At 49.0% G+C, this 25,209-nt stretch overlaps 1 protein-coding gene across 5 annotated transcripts in view; it reads left to right on the forward strand.

The window, feature by feature from the left end:
* RASSF2 (Ras association domain family member 2) overlaps positions 1-19,855 on the forward strand; it is a 42,854-nt gene extending 22,999 nt beyond the window's left edge. For all 5 annotated transcript variants that reach the window (XM_084776877.1, XM_084776878.1, XM_084776876.1 and 2 more), the window contains exons 3-11: positions 2,732-2,807; positions 5,059-5,210; positions 7,506-7,594; positions 8,479-8,639; positions 10,071-10,172; positions 11,495-11,546; positions 12,039-12,160; positions 13,730-13,827; positions 15,616-19,855. In XM_084776877.1, the coding sequence (XP_084633003.1) occupies positions 2,732-2,807; positions 5,059-5,210; positions 7,506-7,594; positions 8,479-8,639; positions 10,071-10,172; positions 11,495-11,546; positions 12,039-12,160; positions 13,730-13,827; positions 15,616-15,685 (922 nt within the window). In that variant the 3' untranslated portion in view covers positions 15,686-19,855. The remainder of the gene's footprint in view (positions 1-2,731; positions 2,808-5,058; positions 5,211-7,505; positions 7,595-8,478; positions 8,640-10,070; positions 10,173-11,494; positions 11,547-12,038; positions 12,161-13,729; positions 13,828-15,615) is intronic.
* The last annotated feature ends 5,354 nt before the right edge of the window (positions 19,856-25,209 follow it).

Here is a 25,209-nt window from a genome sequence, read left to right on the forward strand (position 1 = left end):
TGGAAGCTACCAGGAAAAGGAGTTGAACTTGTGTGGGCAGCGGGGAGATAAACAACAGCCATAGATGAAAACAATGCTCCAATGAGACTAGCCCGGCCAGTAAAGGGGTAACAGGACACACTGCACCTTTGGGAACCCCAAAGGAGGCTTCCAGAGGGAGGAGTTGGCTGCTTGCTATGCCACCGGCCTGCCCTTTGCGCCCCCAAATTCCCTCTGAAGTCTGAAACCTAAGGGGATGGATGAAGATGTGGGCCTCTGTAAGGGTGCAACGCTCCCCAGTGAGGTGAATCCCCTCAGAAAAGAAGGTGTTTGTCTCGTCCTTCTGCCATGTAGGAAGCAGGGAGGAGGCCGTGAAGAACCAGCCCTCGCTAAACAGCGAATCAGCTGAGAAGTGAAATCCTGTTGCTTTTAGGCTCCCCGGTCTAAAGTATTTTGTCACAGCTGCCATAAGTGGACAAAAACACTGCTCTCTGTCCCTACTGTGGTGTTGCCTAGGGAAAGACCAGGCTGTGACAGTGTGCCTTGGACTGCCGTGGCTCTGACTGAAACAGGCACAGGTACCCTCTGGATTGAAAAAAAAAAAAAAGGCAGGGTCAGTGGGGAGTGGTGACACACATTTATAATCCCAGAAATTTAGGAGGCTGAGGCAGGAGAACTGCTGGTTCAAAGCTAGCGTGGGCTGTGGTGAGTTCAAAACCAGTCAGGGTAACTCAGTAAAACCCCCACTCAGAATTAAAAATAAAAAGAGAGCTGGGGATGTAGCTCAGAGTTAGAGTGTCCGCCTAGCACCTCCACTCCATTCCATATTACAAGGGAGGAGGAGGGAGAAGGAACTGGTCCATGGCTTTCTATTCACTGGGACAAGCTTTGCTGATGAAACGACAGAGGATGATTGATTCGCATCCCTCTGAGGTCAACCCCAGGGCCTCATGTGTGACTGAGCTGAGCCTTGAGCCTGTCCAATCATACATTTTTATACCAGGCACAGGGATTTTTAGCTCTTGGGTGCACCCCACCTTTAAAAGTTATTTAGCGCGCCTGAGACTAAATTGTTTGAGAAACTACACTTGGCCACATAGAGGTGGCTGTTGTATGAGACCCAGAACATTCTTACGTTTTCACCAAGGGCTTCCCTGGGGACTCGTGGTGAGCAGGAAGTTTGAATAGCACGGCGAGCCTTTGGTTGGGGGTTTTGTGGAGTCACATGTTCCCTCTAACTCGGCCCGGCTTGTGTAGAATGATTTCTTCACTGAGGGTTAACTTGTCTGAGTTTCAAGGACTCTCCTTGACCTCTGTTAGCATCCAAAATCTCTCTATTGGCTGACTGGGCTTAGAAAGGCTGAGACCTGTCACCTCTTCCCTGGGATGCAGGCAGACACACAAGATAGGCTGCCCCCTCCCCCAAGCTGTCTCTCATGATATCCTTCATGGAGTGATAACAGCAGGCTCGTGTATCAAGAGTGGAAGACTCCCAGGGTGCTGACGGCCCCTCTTGGCCCCTGTGTTCACTGCTCTTCAAGGGGTCTGGCTTCTTTCACTTAGCATAAGACACAGGAGATCCATCAGTGTAACATGTGGTACATTTGTATATTCATTGCGGGCTTACTCCATTGCACAACAATAACTCCCTTTATTCATCTATTCTGCTGCTGATGAGAGTTTGCTAAACACAACAGGGGCTGAGTCAATGAAACGTAATGTTGGGAACATCTCCATGCCCCCTGCAAACCTCATGGCCTGTGTGTGTGGGATCATCTGTGGGAGGGGTGAAAAATGAAACTCAGGACAGTGTTCTCTTTTCGGGCCCCGAGCAAGACCTCCAGGGACAGGCCTGGTGGTTTCCTTTCCTTACACATTTAAACATAGTAGAACTTGTGACCTGGGACCTTTACAGTAAGGATGAATTCTTTTGGCTGATAACCAGAGCTCAGGGTTAGGGCTTAGAGAAGGATCTGTGATAAACGTAAGGATAGAGTCTGTTAGCAGAGGATGCAAAGTCCATGGGGCCTCTTTCACAGGGATGTGTTCTACTCGTTGCAGGATTAGGGTCTAACCAGGATCAGGCTATTGGGGGATTCAGGTAGGGGCTGGCTCCTCACAGAACAGTAAAAGGTTACTAGACAGAATGATCACTTTTCATTCTGGCATTCCAGATCACGAGGCGTCATTCATTTTCTTCCATTGAAGAAAATAAGCCCCTGTGATTGGCTTCTCCAATGCTTTCTTTAAGCTCAGCCTCCTACAGCCTAAGTCATGTTATCATCCTGAAAGGGCTAAACGTTTCAGAGCTTTGTGAAGGCCGATAGCAGTTAACCTGTCCTCACTCACAACAAGCCCGAGAGAAGAAAGGCCAAGGAGAGGCAGAGAGCCCCTGCCCAGGCAAGCTGTCATTTGTCTCTGAATCTGTGGCTTACACCTGCTTGCCTGTGAGCTGTGGCAGAATACTGGAGATGCTGGCCTTTGTCTACAGGCTGCCGTCATGTTCCCAGGGTGCTTCCTTATGTTTCTCTTGACCTTGATCGTGGGAGAAGGTGTTGATGGGTGGTCGGTGCAGAACTCTGTATGTATGCGTGCATGTGTGTGTGTGTGCATGCACACTTGTGTGTGTGTGTGTGTGCATACCCATGTGTACATATACTCAAAGGTCCACTGAGACCAGTTGCAGGGTGAGCAAGAAAGAGAATGACCACCCTGTGGCGGCTTCAGCTGGCAACGTCTTTCTCCCCCCAAGGAATGAACTTCTCCTACATCTGAAGACCTACAACTTGTACTACGAAGGCCAGAACCTGCAACTCCGACACCGAGAGGTAAGGTGCCCCCACCCACAGGAGACCTGGAGGCTCCTGCCCTGCTAGGGTCCAGCCTCTTCCTCGTCCTTCCTGCCATGGCAGATGACCCCCTCCCCCACCCAGGACTCAGGATGCCCATGGGTGTCCTTGAGATTCTTCGCAAGGTTCCCCAGTTCCAATTTTGATCCAGAAAGGATGGGTGTTCTGTTCAAGAGGCGTTGCTGTCCAGGCTCTGTCTCAAAGCCAAGTTTACTCATCCTAGATCTGTTTCTGTAAACTATAAAGAATCTCGTCGGGATAACGTCTACCCAAGTGATGATCTTGGCTGAGGAGAGCACATTGTCAGGTGGCTAGCCCCTGGTGATTTAGTTCACAGAAAAAGAAAGAAAAGTGCTGAACTTCAGCTGCTAAGGCAGCTGATGGGCAATAGAGAATAAGGCCTCCGCCCCCCACCCCCACCCCCACACCCCATCTCTTAGAGCACTCCACTTAGAGTCCTATTGTGAATTTAAATCCCACCCTGCCATTGGGCAATATAAAGGCGCGATGCCGGGCCTGGCCAGCTGGAAACCACAGAAACAGAAACAGCCTGAGAACATAAAGTCTTCTTCCTTAGGATCACCAGATCCCCATCTCTCTCTCCCATCTTGTTTTGTCTTGCCCTCCCCACGAGGAGGATCGTTTGGCCCACGTAGGTTGATCACTGAACAGATATCCTGAAGTCCCTCTCTGACACCCGTGAAAGCTTGGGTTCAGAAGGGAGAAAAGAAAACAGACCCTTAACTGGTGGCTGGGCCGTGAGCGAGGACCAGGGCCTTGGATAGCCATCCTGCTCCTATCCTTGTGCAGCTGTGAATGCACCCACAGCCTGGCAGACAACTTAAACAGAGAGAGGATCTATTTGAGCTCACGGTTTCAGAGGGTTTGGTTTGCGGTCACTTGGCTTCACGTGCACAGGCAGAACGTGCTGGAAGTGGGCGCTCATGGCGGAAGAATTTCTTCACGTCGTGGCAGAGAGGAAGTAGAGACACACAGGAAGGTTACTAGAGGTACCCACTTCCTCCAGCTAGACCCTCCTTCCTAAGGGTTCTGCCATCAGGGAGGCAAACACTTAGCACACAGCCCTTTTGGAACAAACCTGTAGTCAGCTCTCCCAGAAGTCAAAGTCTAAATAAGACTGGAGGGACTGCTCTTACATTTAACCCTTTGTTAGTCAACAATCTTTGAAATTCCTGAAGGATTTATTCACCTCATGGGAGGCATAGTAGTATATTAGATTACCAAAAAACAAAAACAAAAAACCAAAACCCACTGGAAAATTCTGTTTTAAAAAATAATCAGATTGGGCTAGAGAGATGGCTTAGCTGTTAAAGGCTAGGCTCACAACCAAAAAAGAAAAGAAAAGAAAAAGAAAAAGAAAAAAAAAATCAGACCAGGATGGCAACTAGCAGCTAGCAGACACTTGACACCTTTTAAGGCAACAGTTCTGCTCTGGGAGTGTGTTCTGTAAGCAAACTTAGGGAAAGCTTTGAATCTCTGTTACCCAAAGTTAGATTGGATTGCTAAACACAAGGGGAAAACAGCCAGTTCTAGGGTTTTGTTCTAGCTTCTAATTAGTAAGGCCAGTCTGTTATTTTAAGAAAGATTCTGACCCTCTCTCCCTTCATCTCTCCTTTTTTAATCTTTGTTTTTCCCCTCTCCCTCTCTTTTTCCCTCTCTCCCTCCCTCTCTCCCCTCCCTCCTTCCCTTCTTCTCTCCTTTTTTTCATCTTTGTTTTTCCTCCTCTCCCTCTCTTTTTCCCTCTCTCCGTCCCTCTCTCTCCCCCCTCCCTCCCTCCCTTCCTTGTCTTTTGTTGTTGTTGTTGTTTATGTGCTCATTCTGTAGCTCATACTGGCCTGGAACCGATGGCAATCCTCCTGCCTCAGCCTCCTGAGTACTGGTACTAAAGGTATGTGCTATCACATCTGGACATTGTATTCTGATTCCCTTCGAGTCGTTAAGATAAAGACAGAAAGAAGGTGTGATGACTTGCACTTGCGTATTTCCGTTTTAAAGAAACACAGGGTTTGGGCCGTATGCAGCTGGGGGCCTCCCACACGCTGCCCCTAGCCTTCCCTCAGAGAACCCCCTTCACCAAAACATTTGTGCTGCTGGCCTTGGAAGTCAGCTGCAGGGAGCTGGGAACCCCACAGCAGGATGTGCCGCAGAGCTAGGATTTGCCCACGCTGGCATCCTCTCTGGGCTCAGCGCCCCACTTGCTTCACGGCAGGAAGAAGACGAGTTCATCGTGGAGGGGCTGCTGAACATCTCCTGGGGGCTGCGCAGGCCCATTCGGCTACAGATGCAGGATGATCACGAACGCATCCGCCCCCCTCCATCCTCCTCTTCCTGGCACTCTGGCTGCAACCTGGGCGCACAGGGGTGAGTCAAGAGAGATGGGTTTGATGGTGTCTGGTCCAGGTGATCCTGGTCCAGGTCACAGCACCCACACACACACTGCTGCCTGCCATGGGATGGGGAGAAAGGGGCCTCTGATCTGACTCCACAGGCACAGAGTAAAGAGGGATGGTTCTATGTCAGCAAGGGGGAAACACTGAGGAATGGGCGGCAGAGGGTCCACCCTCTGCCTTGATTCTCCAGGGTTCCTGTTAGTGGTCACTGATCCAAGCCTGAGGCTTCTGACAGGGTGCCAACCCACACACATCTTCCCTATTGGAACGAGCCTGTGCTACCGTATAGAATGTGAACCCGCTGATCAAAGCTCTCTCCTTCTTGGTGGAACCTAGTAGAAGAAAAGGAATGTTCTGTGTGAGCCAGCCAAGCGAAGTCAGCCAGGGGTCTCCTGTACACCTGGAATAAGTCATGGCTCAAGGCAACAGTCTAGGGGGGGGGTTACCCTATTGGTCCTCACTGCAAGGTCACTGAAGCCCACATCTGATCTCCCACCTTCTCTGGCCAAGTGAGCAGCTGGACGCTGGCACAGGGCAGATCTTTTCGTTCTCTCTGGGGCTTCAGTTTTAAGATGGAGCGACTAGCCTGGTTCCCCTTAAAACTTGCTGAGGTGGGCGGCATTCCTGCCAGAGCCTGGGTGGAGTGTGCTGGCCACTCAGCCAAAACCACAGTGATGTGCTTTCTAGTCTAAAGGGGGAAGTGAGCCTTCCCTCTCCACTGGCTTCCTGGAACGTTGTCACATTCCACAGCCAAGTGTATCATTCTCCGTCGTTGAGAAATCCCTACAGAACAGCCAAGCCCTTGAACCGGCCGTGCCTCTTCCCAAGAGAACTGAAGGAGTGAAGTTGTCCGACCCATTGGGCCTGGAGAACCCTGGTCAAGGCTCTCGGGCTTGCTCTCAGCACTCCCGCTGTGTGTCAGTTCCAGTGGGCCAGACCCTCTCCATGCCCGGATTTCACCTCTAGATTGTTACATTCTCTTCTCCAAGTGATTTTTTTTTTTAATCCCATTTTCCCATGATGCCCTGGGCTGCAGCTGCCCAGGGGATCCTTCAGTCTGCACTCTTGGTTTTTCTCTATTCTCTGTGACAATAAGCTGGTCCGTGAGGCATGTAAATGTTTTTTAAAGGTTTTCAGAAGCATGTCCCAGATGCCAACAGAACTTAAATGTTGCCCGCAGGTCTGTGTGTTTGAGATGCCCAGGCCAGTTTCTGCTTTGGACCCTGGAGAGAGGTGTGCCACTTGGGCCAAGTGGCTGCATTTCTCTGAAGGGCACAGACTGAGGCTTAGCCAGCTATGAGGAGAATTTCTTTAAGCTTTTCAATTTTTATTTTCTTTCCTTAAAGCCACCATCCATCCCTGGAACACAGGAAGTCCCCACTCTTCTCACCTTGATCCTTATTGTCAAACATGACCCTCCCTTTGGACCGAATCCTCTGTCGATTTTGGATGTGTTTTTCTGAGCTGCCTCCATTGTTCTTTAGAGCTTTGAGGATGTTTTCTCAGTTGCCACAGCAAACTCAGGTCTCACTTCAAATAGCCTGCTGTGGTCCTTTCTTCAGCTTGCAACCCTGAGAGCATCCATTGCTCCTGATGGGTAAATGCCACAGACAGCTTCTAAGATATCCCTTCAATAGAAAGAAACCCAGCCTGGCTGGTTGTGGTGGTGCACGCCTTTAATCCCAGCACTCGGAAGGCAGAGGCAGGCAGGTCTCTGCAAGTTCGAGGTCAGCCTGGTCTACAAAGTGAGTCTGGGACTACACAGAGAAACCCTGTTTCCAAAAAACCAAAACCAGACCAAACCAAAACATCCCTCCCCCCCCCCCAAGAAAGAAAAAAGAAACCTAGCCTGTCATCATGTCCCGAGAAAACGAGTCATAGACCCCACATGTGCTTTGAGACTCGGTACAGACCACTCTCAGGCTTGGTTCTGGGTCTGATGAGTTGGGTTCTTGTGCCGCTGCAGAGGTGGGGACTGAACACCTTTCCCTGAGTTCCTCACCCCATCCACCACTTAGGATGAGATCTAGACCAGCCTCCTGGATGCTCTAGACCAGCCTCCTGGATGCTCTAGACCAGCCTCCTGGATGCTCTAGACCAGCCTCCTGGATGCTCAGCTCAGCCTGCCTGCCTCTCGCTTGTCTGGTGTGCTAATGCTCTCCTGCATGGCATACGTAAAAGCTCCCATTGCAGGGAGGAGGCCATAAAATTGGGATGTGTCCTCTCAGGGTCTAAATAAGTCCACTCTCTATTTGCCAACCCCCAGCACCACCTTGAAGCCCCTCACCATGCCCACCGTTCAGATTTCAGAAGTGGATATGCCTGCTGAAAGCTGTGAGACACTCAGCCCAACAGGTATGTGAGCTGTCGGGGGTGGGGGTGGGGGTGGGGGTGGGGCTTCCTGCTAGAGGCCAGCCGAGTCACAACTGCTGTATTTTAACTCATGACTTTGTATAAACATGTAAGATCCACATGGATCCAATACCCTTTTAAAAAGTTAAAAGGAAAACAATTTAAAATCTCCCACCTCCTCCCCTTCAGTTTCTGTCCTTCAAAGCAACCTGCACCATCCTGCATGATGAAATAAGCAAATGCATGCAGATTCATACAAATCCAAGCAGATGGCCTGCTGCCACCACCTGGAGCGGGTGCAGCGCCTTCTTGTCCTCTCTCCAAACAAGTGGCAGCTTTTGGCAGTAGCTCTGGTCCTGGAGTCCCCTCACCCGTGGCAGCCACCCTTTGCCTTCCTGTCTGTGGCTTTGTCCGCTCTGAGCACCTCGTGTGAGTTGACTCACAAAGGACACGTTTTTTATGCCTGGCTGATAACAATTCAGCCTAAGGCCTCAAGGTTTGCACATACACCCTGCAAGCCCTTGGGCCATGCTTAGCTTGAGCTAGGAGCTGTTCTCAGTCTCATTATGCATATTAACTTACTTTAACCCTCACTATGATCACACAAGGCAGAGGCTCTTGTTACTTACTCCTTTAGAAAACAGGGGCACAAGAGGCTAGGGAAACAGGGTGGAGATAGATCTCGGATCTGAGCCTGGGGAGCTGGCTCTGAGGTCTGTACTTGGAACCTATGCACTGTTACTCCTCAGTAAACTACATGCTGTGTCTCCTCCAGCAGGAAATCCTTTTTATAAAGTGTGTTTTCTGGAGAGACAGTGAGTGCCATAGTGTCGGCCTCAAAGGGAACCAGGCTCAGGCAAACAGCTCACTTCTCCCTTTCTTCCCAGACTCCAGGGGCCTGAAGCCCGTGCAGGAGGACACCCCACAGTTGATGCGCACACGCAGCGATGTTGGGGTGCGTCGCCGTGGCAATGTGAGGACGTCCAGTGACCAGCGGAAAATCAGACGCCATCGTTTCTCTATCAATGGCCATTTCTACAACCACAAGGTAGAAGCCTCATGTAGGAAAAATCTCAGAGGCGATGTCACCACTTCCTGGGGGCTGCTGTGTGGTCTCTGGGGCACACCTGGGAAGCCAGGCATTTCTGGTTCAGTCTGAGGGTTGTGAATGGGATGGAGGCTTTGCTGGCTTGAGAGATACAGGGGGGGTGGGGGTGGGGCTTTGGGTAAGGAATAGTCCTGGATAGGTGTGGGAGATTTCAGGAGCCTGTATGAAGCCGACTTAGCCTTCCAAGCTCATGAACACATCACACGAACCCTCCCCTTGCCTTGGCAGCTCAGTCTGGGTAGTTAATTCCTGCTCTCACCTCTGGCCTCCTCCAGCACCCAGCGCTCTGTTCTTTCCTCCTGACCTGAGAAGCAATGATCCTCACTTCATAATAAGAACACCAGGATGCAGTAGTGAAAGTACAAAGGTTTATTTCATGACTTTGCAAAGTTAGTGGCACCCCAGAGAAAAGGCAAGAAGGTTAGAGTGCTGTTTGGCACAGTGTTTTGTTTTGTTTTGTTTTTAAAACAAAACAGTTACATTTAACTGACCTTTAAGTCCCTAATTGGTTGAGTTCTTTAGGGAGGTGCTCTTCCCAGAGTCCAGTATTGCCCATTTCCCCAGACTCCCCATCCTATTGGCTCAGGCGGCAACCTTTTCTAATTTCTGTCCCAGGGCTTGGATTTCCCTCCTTTTCTGATCTGTGGGCTTAGTCACGTGGCCGATTGCCTGTAGCTTTTCAATCCTAGGATGAACTGAGGCTGTTTACTCCAGTAAGCATGGGCTGCCAGACAAGGGCTCTGTGTTGGTACCTCCTGCAGCTCTGGGATTCTCTGATGGGCTGCAAATGCACCCCCTGAGTGTGGACTACAATGACATATTCCTTTTCCTAGGGTCGTCTGATCCCCGCTCCCCGCCTCCCCCCCCCTGCACCCCCAGCTGTTGACTGCTTTTGAGGCAAGGCTGCAGGTCTCAGCTCTGCACAATGCCACCTCGGTGGGGGTGGGGTGGGGGGTGGGGTGGGGGTGAGGAACCCCAAACTAGCTAACTCTTCCTTTCTGATGCTTAAATCCCACCAGAAGCAAGTGCCTGAAGGGAGGGTAGCCAGAGACCACCTCACGTACAAGTGCATACTGGGAGGCTGGTCTCTTAAGGGAAGGATCTTTAGGAGTGTCTTGTTTGTCTGGTTTCATCTCTACTCTAATCCTGCTCTTTGGAGCTCAGACCAGAACTTCCCAGGAGAGCAGAGTCTGAGTGGGCCAAACCCTGAGGGCCACTTTGTCTACATTCGAGCTTGATGCTGGCCAGAGCGCTAGGGGCTTTCCACAGACACGGTTTGAGTACTGTTGTCACTGCACCCCTTACTCCATGGCTTTTGATGCTCAGTCCTTTCCCCGACTCCTCCCCTAAGCAGCACTCTTCTGTTGACAGACATCAGTGTTCACACCAGCCTATGGCTCTGTCACCAATGTCCGCATCAATAGCACCATGACTACCCCACAGGTCCTGAAGCTGCTGCTCAACAAGTTTAAGGTAAGTTCTCTCCATTGGCTGCGAGCAGCATTGCGGTCAGGCTGAGGGGGGGGGGGGAGGGGGGTAGAACCTCCCCCACTCCTCTACAACCCGTGATCCCTTTTGCCTAGGGAATGGTGCCTCCCACAGGGAGCAGATATTCCTGCCTCGATTAACATCATTAACAGAGATAACTCCCACAGACCAACAGACTCTAGACATCCCTCTGTGGCTCTAGATTGTGTCAAGTTGACAATTAAAATACCACGTATTATTTATTTCCTTTTTTTTTTTTGAGATGAGACCTCACTGTATTGCCCAGTTCGCCCTCAAACTCCTGGACTCAAGTGATCCTATGCCTTCAGCCTCCTGACTGGCTAGGGCTATATAGGTATTAGCCTGGCTAGTGTTCTCCCCCACCCCCGCACCACGGTTTTATGTTTTTTTATCTATATGTTTAGTTTTTGTGGTGCTAGGACCTCGAATCCAAGTCCTCACACTGAGCAACAACACCCTCAGCCCTTGTATTCCTGTGTTTGTAAATTTTTACTTGTTAATTGTGTATCCATGGTGTGTGCATTCAGGTGCATGTGCGGAAGTCGGAAGTCGGAAGTCGGGGGACAGCTCTGTGGAGCTGATTTCCTTCTTCCACGTTTGTGTAGATTCCAGGGCTCACGCTCAGGTGGTCAGGCTTTACATAGCAAACACCCTTACCCACTTAGCCATCTTACTGGCTAGGATATTATAATTTTCATGGAAGCCAGTGCAAACCAGGACACAAGGCTCTGCGTTTGAGTCCCCATGCATCTCTTGCTGGATGGCTGAGTGGGACAAGCTGCTAAACCACCCTGCACTCCAGAGTTCTTATTTGTAGAAGGAGGGTGGTACCCACCTCTTAGAGACTGCTATAGTATAAGATAAGTGAACACGCACTAAGTGTGTGGGCCTCACATTTGATATGTATCAACTACTTCAGTTTCAAAAGTTTGAAATCTGAAATGCACCCACCTCAGGAACTTGCACAGTGACATGACTCAGATATCACCTCAGGTCTCAGGTTTTGTGGAAGGGTTGCTAAGCTGGTAAAGCTTCTGCTGAAATCCTCAAACCTGAAAAAAATAGTAAATATGTCTTCTCCTGAACATTGCAGAGGAGAGATGCTCGGCTGCTGTTATCTAGCATGATTGACAGCTGGCTGCCTGTTGCCTGTCCTCCTTGGTTGTGGATAAAAGGCCCTTACTTTGCAGAAGCCTAGGGCCTGGCCTTGCAGAGCGCAGAGCGGAGGCAGAGGGAATGGCTCAAGGCTGGGATGTCTCACTGGGTTTCTTTTGCTCCTGAGGCAGATTGAGAATTCGGCAGAGGAGTTCGCTCTGTACGTGGTCCATACCAGCGGCGGTAAGTCTGAAGAGCGCACTTCAAATCCTTCAATTAACTCAAAATAGCACGTTAAGAAAAGCAACAACAACAACAACACCCTCTATTCTGTTGTTGAGGTTCCCTAAAATAACAAATGTTGTTTGTCCCCCAAAGCCTGGTGGGCTTTTGGAACAAGTGCCCCAGAGGAATGCCGTGTGGACAACAACACTAAATCCCACTTAACTGGTGTTAGAAAATGCACTGAATTTTCTCTAGAGGCAGATGCCCAATTCCTCCAGAGTGGCGTCTTCCCTAGGGTCTGAGACAGAGTAGCGTATGTACATGTTGGGGCGTGGGGGGCGGGAGTACTTTTAAAAACAGATGCTGAATAGCTTATCTTACACCACAGTCTGACTTGTGCAGCTGTGCCTCCTGAGATGCCTGGCCCATTTGGACCCCTGAACTGGCCAGCACTCCTGGGGAGAAAGGTCTTGGGCTGAGCTCAGCCTATCCTGGTTATGTTGCTTTCAGAAAAGCAGAAGTTGAAGAACTCGGACTACCCCCTGATCGCCCGCATCCTCCAGGGCCCGTGTGAGCAGATCTCCAAAGTCTTCCTGATGGAGAAGGACCAGGTGGAGGAGGTCACCTATGACGTGAGTCCCTCTGCTTGGCGGTCTGTCCTCAGCTTGGCGGTCTGTCCTCAGCTTGGTGGTCTGTCCTCAGCTTGGAGGTCTGTCCTCAGCAGTAGGGGTGGGGAGCATGGGGCAGGATGGGAAGGAGGCATATTGGATTGCGGCATAGCTCTTTGGCCATCTTGTTGTCCCCTGTGGCTCCCTTTCTTTAACACTAGGTTCTTTTGATAGCCGTTGAGGGTGGGCTCTGTGGGGATTGTTAGAGAGGATTGAATTTTTGACCCCCTGAGATGCTGGGGCCCTGAGGACTTTGGAAGCAAGGTCTCAACACCAAGAGCTCAGCAGGGAATTTCTTTTTTCAGGCATTAGGTGATACAGTAGCATGCACCCCCACACCCACGTACCTTATAGCGTTCACAGTTTTTCTCATGATTCTATCAGCTGGTAACAGAAGCCTGGTGTTAGGCTCTGGGTGAAAAGCAGTGGCTTCCTGGGCAGGTGGAAGTGGGAGACTCCCTGATAGTCTATTTCCCATCCTGGGCCACCCACTCTGTCACATGTGGTGGCAAATAACAAAAAGACTATCTCAAACAAGGTGAAAGGTGAAGTTTTTTTCCTCTGACCTACACACCATGCTTCATGCAAGCCGTTTACTTAAGCACCTGTACTAAAACACACACACACACACACACACACACACACACACACACACACACTTGTAAACAATTTTTAAAAGAAGAAACTAGTCCGAACCCTGGAAGCACTGTTTGAAGAGGATTGGAAATCCTCTCAGATTTCCAATCTGCAGGAATTCCAGTGGCCTCCAAAGGCACCCAGTAGGTGGTAGGCAGAGGACCGCTGGGAGGAAAGTTGGGATGGGGTGGGGGGTGGGGGCGAGCAGATCCGGTAGGGGCGGTCTGGTTGGCGAGAGAACACTGTTTCCCTAACTCTCTGGAACCACTCACTTCCTGGCAACAAGCGCCCATTTGGGGGTCCAGAGACAGAGACCTGAATCTGGGCTGTGTTGACTCTTCATCTTGCCCCTGGGGAGAACAAAGCAGTTTATTAAGGTCATTTTTCTGGTCTTCGTTTTGTTGCAGCTCTGAGGATGAATCCTAGAGCTTCCCAGCCCCCCCCCCCCAGCCCCAGAAGGGAACCCTAGAACCCCCCAACCCTCTGAATCACCGTATGAAAGGAAGTGCTTTTCTGTTCCAAGTCACCAGAGTTGTGGATCACAAAAAACTAAACGAAAAACTGAAAAGTAACAATATGGGGTCATGCTGATGCAGGTCTCTTTGTGCAGCTGTGGCCAACCTGGGGTAGAGTGAGGCCTGGCCTTTGTCTTTCAGGACATCCTGGCTTAGTGAGAAAATAGGTTTCTGCTGGCTTTGTGCCTTGAGGAGAGTGATGGCAAAGTCAATTTTTTTTTCTTTCCGAGACAGGGTTTCTCTGTGTAGCCTTGGCTCTCCTGGACTCGCTTTGTAGACCCGGCTGGCCTCGAACTCACAGGGATCCGCCTGCCTCTGCCTCCCCGTGCTGGAATTAAAGGCATGCACCACCATAACCATGGGATTTGCTTCCCCTCCGCAGGTGGCCCAGTACATAAAGTTCGAGATGCCAGTGCTTAAAAGCTTCATTCAGAAACTGCAGGAAGAAGAAGACAGGGAGGTGGAAAAGCTAATGCACAAGTGAGCAGGGGGCTGGGTGTGGGGTTTGTTTCAGGGCTCTGGGCAAGGAGCACTGCTGTTCAGCTGCCTGCTGGGGGCTGGTGGGGGGGGGGCGGGGAGGGGGGCTGCCCATCGACAGACCCGGATCTTGGACTGGGGACGTGGACATTGGTTTCCTGTCTCCTGCTTCTTGTGTCAGCTGCTTATTTGGATGTGAGCTAGATATCAAAACATCTTTCCTTATATCCTTCTATCAGAACTCTGGGAAAGAACGGGTTGGCTTCAAAATCTCTTTGGAATCTGGATTTCGAAATAGGAAGGTTCACTTTCTCTTGCATGCTAGTCTATTGTCAGTCCTGTAACCAAACGCTTGCTCGGGGGGCCGGGTAATTTAAAAAGAGAAAAGAGATTGGTTTGGCACATGATGAAATTTGTGCTCACAGTTCAAGAGCGCACGCGCACACGGTCCACGCCTGCTTGGCTTTGGGGAGGGCCTTATGGCAGACAGCAGGACAGTGATGGCTACACGTGAGGCAAGAAGCCAGAGAGGGACTTAGGCTGAGCCTTTTATAACAACTTGTTATTTTATGAACTAATTGGAGCCTTGTGAGCCCATATTAATTACTGTTACTCAGCATCACCACACGAAGACCAGGCTCCAAACACAGGAACTTTTGGGAGGAGGCATGTTCAAGTGATTGCGCTGGGGATGGCAGGTGCTCTCTCAGCTCTATGATTAGGCTCCCAGCAGCAAGCCAGCTTTTCCTTCACTTGAGGCTTAGAGCCTGAGGTTGGTTGAGGACAAAGTCTGGAGGTCACCTGAGGGTCAGCACAGGACCTGGACTTAAGGCAAAGAACGCTAAGATGCAGAGGCTCCTGGGACCTTAGAAAGGGGGTCTTCGAGGTGGAGATGGCCTGAGCACCTACTCTAAAATCTTTCCTTCCTGTCTTGTCCTTCCTTCCTTTAGAGGTGTCTCTTCTGGAAATTTCCTTCAGGTTGAAGAATTCCGCAAAGCTTCTTTCTGGGGAGGAATCGACTATTTCATTTTAATTACAGAACAGACCTCCTTTGTGGATATAATGGCAAACTGTTAGTCTGGTGCTGGAGAGTAAATCCAAATCCATATCTGCTGCTATCGGTAGTTAGTATTACAGTAGCAGACCTTTTGTGGAACATGGCTTTTACTTCATAGTGCAAACTCCAAGTGTGAGGACTATGCCCCCTGGCCCCTGTGCCATGTGCCCACTCCAGCATCTGCAGTGGCACAGCTCAGGAACGTCACAAGAAAACTGAACTCACCCACCAGCTGTGCGGTTATGTGCTTTGTAGTTGTTAGGGCCTCTTCTTCAAAAGCAGGCATAGGTCTAGGTGGACCCGTATGAGGTCACCATTTTGATAGGCTCCCCTAAAAGGTGAAATACGGGTAATTGTGTATGTTCCGGCTTTGATGAAGGTCCATGAGATACCCTGCATGTGGAGTACTGTGCACAGTGGCTCCACAGAGTACTGTGCACAGTATCTCCAGCACAGTAAGCACTCGGGGAACCTGGCTCTGCTGCTGTTTGGCATCTTCATGTTTCCTGTCACCGTTTGCCACGCTTCGTAACCATAACGAAAGAGTCTAATTTGGAGCTGGCCTCTTTATTCCCTGTCATTCTGGGGTAGAAGAACATGTGAGGTGGGTGAGGGTGGCCAATGCCGAGAGCTAAGGAGCAGGTTGGTTGGGCTCCAGTGTCACTTGGGTGGCGGGAAAGGCACAAGGGGTGTGTTGCAGGCTGTCACCTACTTCAGGCTGCTTTTGTGCCCAGGTACACGGTGCTCCGGCTAATGATTCGGCAAAGGCTAGAGGAGATAGCAGGGACCCCGGAGACCATCTAAGCTGTGAGAACGAAGGGAAATGCAGACATCACTCCAGGAGCCGCGGCTGACCCGAGAAGACCCATGGCAAGATAAGTGCTGTCCTTCCACAGAAACCTCTGCAGCCCTCTGAAAGCCAGCGCTGCTCTCTGGAGGAGGACGCAGAAGCAGCAGGCAGCTCCCCATCTCTGGATCTCCGCTGTTCTTAGACGTTCATTCTAAGGAGGACCCACAAAGTGCGTATGCTCACATACCTGAGTGTATGCGCGTGTGTGTACTTACTATGTCCATGTGCCTCCCTGATGTTTTTATATGCAATTAAATAACAAGCAGACAGCAGGTGCCACGAGGCTGGCACACTCACTGCTCCTGTGCAGGAAGAACAGGGGCGTAGCTGAAGCCCCGCGCCTCCTCCCGTGCCAACGGCAGCCACACACATCTGCCACATTTGGAAGGGAAGAGGATTCTGCAGGCTCACCCTCTGGAATGCCTGAAGGTTTGTAGCAGAGATTCTTCTCGTTTGCCAAGAAGGGTAGATGACTGTGAGATTCTTGGGAATTAGGGAAGTGACAGCTCCCATGCCCTTGGGGCAAGTCAAACAAAAGTGGCCAAGTGAGATCGCCATCGCCGCGGGGGCAGATGCAATGAGCCCGTGAGTTTTCGCACTGGAAAAGTGATCATTGTAGAAAGCACAGTGACTGTCCACCCTGTCCTATGTGGGCACCTGGAAACAATACATCAGCCTCTGTTCTTGGCCTTTTGGACACTTCTGGGTGTTCCTGCCTTCTCAGCTGCCACTCCAATGCTCGGGTTCCTCCCACATCTGAAGAATAATCTGGAGTACGTATTGACCCTGATCATGTACCCAGGCTGGGTGTGAACTGGAGTAAATGGCACTCAAAAGTTTTTAAGCACTGGTAGACTGAAGGGAAGGTTAGAGGCCACCGGCTGAGATGGCAGGTGCCTTCAAGCCTAGGCCACTATCACATCAGCAAGAGTGTCCCCCAACATAGAGTTGAGGCTTTGTGTTTGAAGTTAACACGTTATTCTTTCTGACCCCTACACAGTTGCAAAGCCCTTCACCTTATCCGTGGAGGTGGCTTCCAAGAGTAAAGACTTGTCCTGTTGTGGATTAGGGAAGCTCTTTGGGGAGGTCCCATGAGTGTGAGCAGACAGGACAGTGCTCACTCAGCCTCTGAGAAGCCTTGCTGATGAGTTTTAGAGTCAGGCTCATTGGCAGAAAGGGCAGGGGTGGCCCTGCACCCTCTCCATTAGGGACACCATCATGCAGCAGGCCACCCGGGTGGCTTGTACCATTCAAGGTAGGATAGACAGATGCTGGGGACTTGGTGCTGGTCCATGAAGCTCAACCAAGCAAGATAAGCAATCTGTAACTCAGGCATCTCTGAGCCCTGCTGCAGCGGAGTCTCTTCTTACCTGTTCCCAAGGAAGCTCTAGCAGTTGAGGGACTGAAGGCCCCTGACCAGTGTGCCTTTTAAGGAAGGCGGACCTCTGCAACAGACCTGCTCCTGTGGAGGCATGTTACTGTCCCCCACCCTCCTTAGAAGGCTCACAGCTGTGCTTTCGTTGTGGGCTTTCAGAAAGATGGCTTGTGGCCGGCCATTTTGCTGGGTATCGCTTAGCAACCTGGCTTCTTCACTGGGACACCACCATCCGCTCCAGGGGCAGAGGGATAGAAACCCAGAGGGTCTTAGTCTTTAATCATACACCCCAGTAGGCACCAGCAAAGCACAGAACTAGGGCTGGGGGATGCAGCATCCCTCATAATCATACCCTTCAGTAGACTTCAGTAAAACACAGGACTCAGGAGGGAGGTGAGAGAGCTCCTGCACACACAGGCGGCGGAGGCCAAAGCACATGCAGAACAGCTTTGTGGATGCAAATATCTTGAGAAAAATTTGATTTGGATAATTTCCTTTCCAGCTATCTTTATCTTGAATGTTCAGAGTCAATATTGCCCCACAATTCTCCTTTGGGAGCCTGGGGGTTTTCCACAGAGCACACTAACTCTTACTGGAAAGGTATTTCTGGTTTATGAGATTTCCCTGTGGTCCTGTTAATATGTGACTGTTGCAGAGTGTCAGGTTGCCAGGCACCTCAAGAAGGTGGTGCCAAGGTACATGGCCTTTAAAGCGTGGGGTTCACAAAGAGATTCGGGGTACAGGTCCTCTAATCCATCTTGGCACATTGCCTAGAGATCATTTCTCACATTCAAATAACTGATAAAGAGTTTTAGGAACTCTGGCTGGGGATGTGACTTACTTTCTTAGCGTGTGTGAGAAGCTGACTTCAATCGCTAGTATCATGCACACACACACTCACAAAGAAAAGAAAAGGAAAAAGACAGGCAGACAGGAAGGAAGAAAGGAAGGAAGGAAGGAAGGAAGACAGAAAGGAAGGAAGGAAGACAAAGAAAGAAAGAAAGAAGAAAGAAATAAAGAAAGAAAGAAAGAAAAGAATGAAAACCAAGCAGTTGGAGGCAGGTGGTCCAGTGATGAAAGGATTACTTAGAGTGTTAGGACCTGGTTTCTGACTCCAGCACCAAGTGGCATGTGAACTTTGGACACCTTTGAAATAGCTGCAACTGATCAGACCTCTACAGTGGCGACTGGATTTTCTCACTGGTCTCACTTGGCCTCGCAGCTTTGAACTCCAAGACTGATTTGTTGTGGGTTTACATAATTGTGTACCATGAACCGGAAATCCTGAGGAATAAAAGAGCACAATGCATGGGGGGGGGGTGGGTAATCCAACGTGTGAAAAGCAGTTTGGCTGCATCTGGACTCTTTTCTTTCCCCCCCTGCAAAGGCTTGAGTTACAAAGTGATCACGTGAGGAGAACGGCAGACTTCAGTGGGAGGTGGTGGTGCAAAGCAGGCGGGAGTGTGAGTTGGGAAGGGGCACAGAGCACAAACAGCAGCCTGCCTGTGCTACTAGTGAAAGGCACTCTGCTGACACCCCGGACAGGTGCAGCTTGGAGCCTGCGCTGGGGTGAGACAACCTCAGGAGGACAGCGCCACGGCCAAGGCCAAGACGTTGGCCTGAAACATGTTGATGTTTTGGGAAGAAATATTTGCACCCTCTCCTTTCCTAACTAGAAATTTCCAGATAAAGGAATTTTATCATTTTATCTGTGGTATATGGTGATCCTCCAAAATCTGTTGTCCGTGCAAAAACATCTTGGCAAGGATTGTGTTTTGTGATTTTGAGCGTTAATGTGGTGTCAGGGGTGGGGGTGGGGGTGGGGTAGACGAGGAAATTGGCCAAACAGCGCACGAGGCACTCAAGACATACCAGCCTTTAAAATGACAAAAACAATAAAACCTCAAAAGAAAACCTATACTTTATTTGAGGTTTTGTAGCGTGGAGAACTTGGGGTCAGGGATACATTTGCAAGAAATATATCTGGTGACCGAAGAGTTTTAGTGTTCCACAGCAGTAAGCCCTGCCCAGGGCGAGGGAGACAGAAGGGCTGCCCTGCCTCGCTCCCACAGCACTGCCCATTTTGAAGTTAAAAAAAAAAAAACCAACTTAAATTTTATCTTTGGTTTTTTGAGACATGGTTTCCCTGTGTAGCCTTGGCTGTCTAGGACTCTCTCTATAGGCCAGGCTGGCCTCGAACTCACAGTGATCCCCCTGCCTCTGTGGTAGGATTAAGGGCATGTGGTACCACACCCAGGTGTTTTGAAGGTTTTTACTTAGGCTGTTTTCTGTAAAGCCTGGCTTCTGCCAGATGAGACCTCTCAGGTGAGCGTAAACCTGGTGCGACGTCTCTTCTTTCAGACGTACTCGAAAGTCTTGGCCGTATCTTGGGATACACCTCCCTTCCTGCCTCCTACTCCCATTAAACTGAGCACAGAGATGCTTAAGCTGTGAACTTTTGGAAAAGCCCCAGTCTCCAGGCTGCTGGTTTCTGGGGTCACTACCAATGTTTCTTTAGTTTTCCCTCTTAGTTGTGTGGAGCCTCTTCTCCTTTGTCATAGCTTGCCTGTTAGGAATGGTACACCATTTGGTCCAGCCGTTGGTTATGAACTGATAGTCACGTGGGCGTAGGCTTCTTAACATGATCTGATGAGGCCTCAGTGGGGATCCGTGGTTCTTGTAACCTTTTAATTTTTTTTTAAAATGTACCCAACTTAGACCTTATTTAAATAAAGCACTTTAGAAGAGAGTCCCTGTGGATTTGGTCTGTGGTCTTAGGCGGGGAGCTTTGCCTCTAGAGGTCGGTTGTAAGGTGAGCACTCAGCTCAGTCCCTAAGCCAGTTGCCTTCCCCCAGGGTTTATGGGTTGAATGTGCCCAGACCCAGCTATAACATCTTTCATCCATTTAGTGTGGATTAAAAAAAATAGCAGAGAAGAGGAAACTTATAAAGACTTGAAGGTCTATCCAGCTCGTATTCTGGAGCTTGTGAGGTCTACAAACATGGAGTCAGTGTCTGGTGGGATTCTTTGTGTTCTACCATGATACCACAGAGGGAGCCACGTAGCAAGAAAGGAAAAAAAAAACGTGGTAGAGAGGGCTCAGTTTAGGTATTTGTTTGGTTTTGTTGGTTCTGGGGATGAACTTGGCCTTGTGCGTGCCAAGCACACATGCTGCCACCAAGCCTGAGAGTGTGTGTTGACCATAAAGCTGCTCCCACAACATTCCATCAATCCATGCACAGGACATTCCATTCACCAGGGCAGAGTTCTAATGACCCGTCACCTCACAGGACTTCTGTGGGTCCTCACTGGGGTCCAAGGTTCCAACATGGGAATTTGGGGGACACACTCAAACCACTAGCTGTTTCGGATCAGAAGAAAAACAAGCATGCTCTCCTGGGAGTCTTGAGTTGCGGCCACTGGTGCACATGAGTGTGGTAGGGGGGACCTGGCACACAGTGATGCTGGATTTCATGCTGAAGTCACCCCTGGCTCATTAGGATCCGGAATGAATCCTTTCTGTCGATGAGTCTGTTTCTACGCCTGTTTTTCTTGAGTGTAAACTAGGATGTGGGGGACCGGACCAGACTGGGCTTCATTGGAGGCACCCAGTTAGAGGTCTCCAGGAACTTGGCTTTCAGACTGACACCTATGTCCCACTCTGGTGAAGGTGTGAGTGCACGGTGGCTGGGGGTAATTGTCACCTTGGTTAGGCAATTAGGCCATGGTCTAAGACGTTTGGTCAAATGCTTGATGTTGTTGGGAGGTTTGTTTGTTTTGTTTTGTTTTGTAATGAGATTAACATCTAATCAGTAGACTTTGAGTAGATTATCTCCACAGTGAGGGTGGGCCTCATCAAAGCAATTGGAGGCCTTAAAATAATAATAATAATAATAATAATAATAATAATAATAATAATAATAATAAAAGACCGAGTCTCCAAGGAAGAAGTTCTGCTTTCAACCACACTGTACTTCCAACTTGAACTGTAACCTCAGCTACATAAGTAAGTTCCCTAAAACAGTTTCTCTCTCTCTCTCTCTCTCTCTCTCTCTCTCTCTCTCTCTCTTTCGTGTGTGTGTGTGTGTGTGTGTGTGTGTGTGTGTGTGTGTGTGTGTGTGTGTAAATATAGTCAGACCTCTCTATCTGCAGATTTCACATCATTGTATTCAACAGTAGGTTGAAAGGTTGAAAGTAAGTGCTTATTCAACTAATCCCTTGGTAATTACACACACACACACACACACACACACACACACACACACACACACACAATCACAATTCTTTTTGTTTCTCTGGAGAGCCCTGACTAATACAGAGAGGGAGAACGGATGGTTTATAAAGCTGGAACACCTGATCAACAGTTGTCTTCCTGGGGAACCTGGCCAGGAAGGAGAAATAATTAACTATAATTTGTTCTCTAGAACAAGAAAACCACCAGGACAAGATTTTAGTGATGTTTTCCCAAAATGCATCCAGGCAGGCAGTATGCCTCATAAACATAGCAATGCCTAGATTATCCAACAAATGTTAGCAACCTGCAAGGGAGCTGGCGGTTCATGCTGTGCTTTGCGGAAATGGATTTGATTTAGTGCTGTCTGTTCCACACGCTGCAGTTCTCACCCTGAGTTCTCTCTTGAGTGCAATACTCTGCTGGCAAGTCTGTGATGCGCCTGAGTGAGTTACCGAGATGCTTAAGTATAAGCGAACGATACTCATAATTGAACTTGGGTAAAATCGTCATTACTATTTTCTTTTTCAAGAGATCCAAAACCAAAAGACACAAAAAATTATCAGTAAATTACTCTCTCTCTCTCTCTCTCTCTCTCTCTCTCTCTCTAAGTATAAGTGACACATTACTAACACATCCTTTATGAATATGTAAATTAACGTTACAAGTTTTGAACCTGCAGGCACATTGGTTGGAACTGGGCAGAAAATTAGCAGCCAAGTCTATCATCCTAGTCATCATTGAGTAAACACACCTTTTATCAATTATACCTCAATACCATTGCTTTGATAACCAGCATAGAATGGTCGCCACAGTAACATTAATTAACACATGCATCATCATGCAGGTACCGTGTGGAGTGTGTTGGGCTGGGTTGTGAGGCCACTTCAGCTCTGCTTTCCTGGCAAATTTCAAGTAAACAATGCAGTATTGACAACCACGCTCACTATGCTGAGTTCTAGAACTGATTCGTATCAATTAATTTTATATGTACTGGCATGTTGTCTGCATCTATATATGTGTACCATGTGCATGCCTGGTGCCTCCAGAGGCCAGTGAAAGGTGTTAGATCCCCTGGAAGTGGGTCTTGGGGACCCCACCCACATCCTCTGGAAGAGTAGCCAGTGCTCTTAACCACCATTTCAACTCTCCAGCCCTGATTCATTGTTTTTTGTTTTTTGGTTTTTCGAGACAGGATTTCTCTGTGTAGCCTTGGCTGTCCTGGACTCGATTTGTAGACCAGGCTGGCCTCGAACTCACAGCGATCCTCCTGCTTTTGCCTCCTGAGTGTTGGGATTACAGGCGTGTGCCACCGCACCCAGCCCTGATACATCTTCCAAATGCTAGTTTCTTCCCTGACTTTTTGGATATGCCATTAAAGGCACCTGCAGCAAAAGCAAATACCTGGAACCAGGTAGCTGGAACATGGAGCTGAAAGACTTCTCCACAGCAAAATGCAAAGATATCCCACAGAGTGGAGACAAGAGGTTAGTACTTCAAGTGTCACTCCCCAGCTCGTGACCCTGAGTGTCCCCTCCTAGTCACTAAGGCCCTCTGAGTTGTTGTGGTCTCCCGAACCCACACCTGCATAGCCTCCTGGGGTCAACAGCACCAAAGCAGAGCGTCCCAGGCTTCCAGGAGGGTAACTGGTGCCAACACAGGGGCAGAAGGAACAGGACAGTGTGGGTGTGCCCAACTAATGAAGGATAATTATGTCTCAGAGATGACTGGGGTATAATTTTGGGAAGAAACTGTTGAGAACTCCCACACATACCAAATAACTGTCTGGTACATTCAAAGGCTTTGATCCAAATATGATCCTTGGTAAAGATCCCAAAGATGAGGACTACGCATGAGAAATATAATTTTGGCTAAAGTTCTCTAACCAGATTTTGGCAATAACACAAATTACCACAAAAATCAAGCAGTTTGGTCCAAAGCGCATGAACAAAGAAAACGAGAAATGCCAGCAGTGTCTATCTATGATCCATTAAAAAGACCAGAAAGTAAAGGTTGAATTTAAAATGGGCATAACAGTCTAGAGATGAATTAGAGTAAGTATTAAATGAATGCCAAAGTTGTTAAAACAATGGCAATGTATAAAATATTATATTTCTAGGTATAGACTCTAATAAAAGATGAGAAAATAAAATTGAAAAGTGGAGAGTTATACTTTATCCACAGATTGGAAATGTAGCAGGCTCCCCAAATTTACCTGTAGACTCTGGTAACCTCACTACAATAAGCAGATCTTGTGATAATGGTTCAACTAAAATTAAGCTATAAACATAAATGTTATTTCAACCATGGTAAGCATAATTTTTAAATCAACGTGACGATACTGTGCCGGTGAGCTTTAACGGTCAAACTGACACATCTTAGAGTTATCTGAGAGTTAAGCATCAGCTGAGGCCCGAATGTGTCTGTCTAGAATTCTTCTGATTGCCAATTGACGTAGGAAGGTCCAGGCCACTGTGGGCGGTGCCATCCCTAGGCAGGTGGTTCTGAGCTGTATAAGGAAGGTATCTGGATCTAAGGCGCTTTCCGAGCCAGCTAGCAAGCAGCACTCTCCCTGGGTACCGCTGAACTTCTTTGGCAGTGATGAGCATCCCACATCTCTACAGCAAGCAGCTCTACCTGCAAGATCCTGCCCTGGCTTCCCACAATGAAGGGCTGTGGCCTGGAATTGTCCCCTGAAATAAGCCGTTTTCTCCCCTAAGTTGCTTTTCACCGGTGCATCTGTCACAGCAACAGAAATGAAACCGGAACAGTTATTATGTAAAGTGGATAAAAGGTCAGACTTGATACAGATGTAGGCAGAGATGTAAAAGCCCATGAAAGCGATTACCTAATGGTAGGTTGTGTTTTATGTATGCTCTGATTACATAGGCTTTTATGTAAAGTTTCCTGTTTACTAAGTTCAAAGGTACACAGATTTTTCTTCCTCTTCCTCCCGCCCCCATCTTCTAAAAATAAAAAGAGCTAAGCACAGAGGTTAGCACTGCACTGACTAAGCCCTCTTGTGGGCAGTTCTGGCTAATGTAGATCTTGCACACAGACCCCTCCCCCATCCCTCATGGGCATCTGAGACCTGGGTCACGAGTTCAAGAACTGGGTGAGAGCTGAGCGCTAGTGACAGTGATGAATTTTTCTGGGCTGACTCAGATAATTATCAGCTAGAATTAATAATTGACTCAGGTGCCTTCTGGCATCCTCTCTGGATGAGCACACTCAACCAACAACAAATAGCCTGAGGGCTACCCAGCTGATCTTAAAGTGCCCCTAGAATCCCCACCCTCAAAACCTCAAGGATCCTGCGGGGTAAAAACAAGACCCACGTAAATCCTCCTGTCTGTTTCCCAGCCTTAGTCAGTAACAGAAACAACAGGAACTGGACCCCTCGCCTGCTGAACTGCAGTAGTTCCTCATTCTGCAGAGGGGTGGGTGGAGATTTGCATCTCTCTGAGCTCTCACTAGATGCTGGGGCTTAGGTCAGCACAGTCATGTGCTTCCCCACATGAATCAGAGGCACATATTGCTGTCAGACTCAGTTCTTTAAGGGTGTGGCTCCTAATGCTGGCTTTCATCTTTTTCTTTAAAAAAGTTAGTGAGTGAGTGAGTATGAGTATGCATGTGTGTGTGTGTGTGTGTGTGTGTGTGTGTGTGTGTGTGTGTGCGCGCGGCATGTGTGCAGAGCATGAGTGAGGTGTCTGTGTGTACGGTGTAAGCTCCTGGGTGTGCAGGTGCGTGCCTATGCCCGTGACAAAGGAGGACAGTGGGAGGGGGGGCGTCCTTGCAGCAGGCAGGCTTTCGACTACAGTTATGGTCAAGCTTAACCTTTGCCTGTATGCCTTCCTGTGTGCACTAAACAA

Source organism: Acomys minous (assembly GCF_964271855.1).
Source record: "Acomys minous genome assembly, chromosome: 3".
Taxonomy (NCBI): Eukaryota; Metazoa; Chordata; class Mammalia; order Rodentia; family Muridae; genus Acomys; species Acomys minous.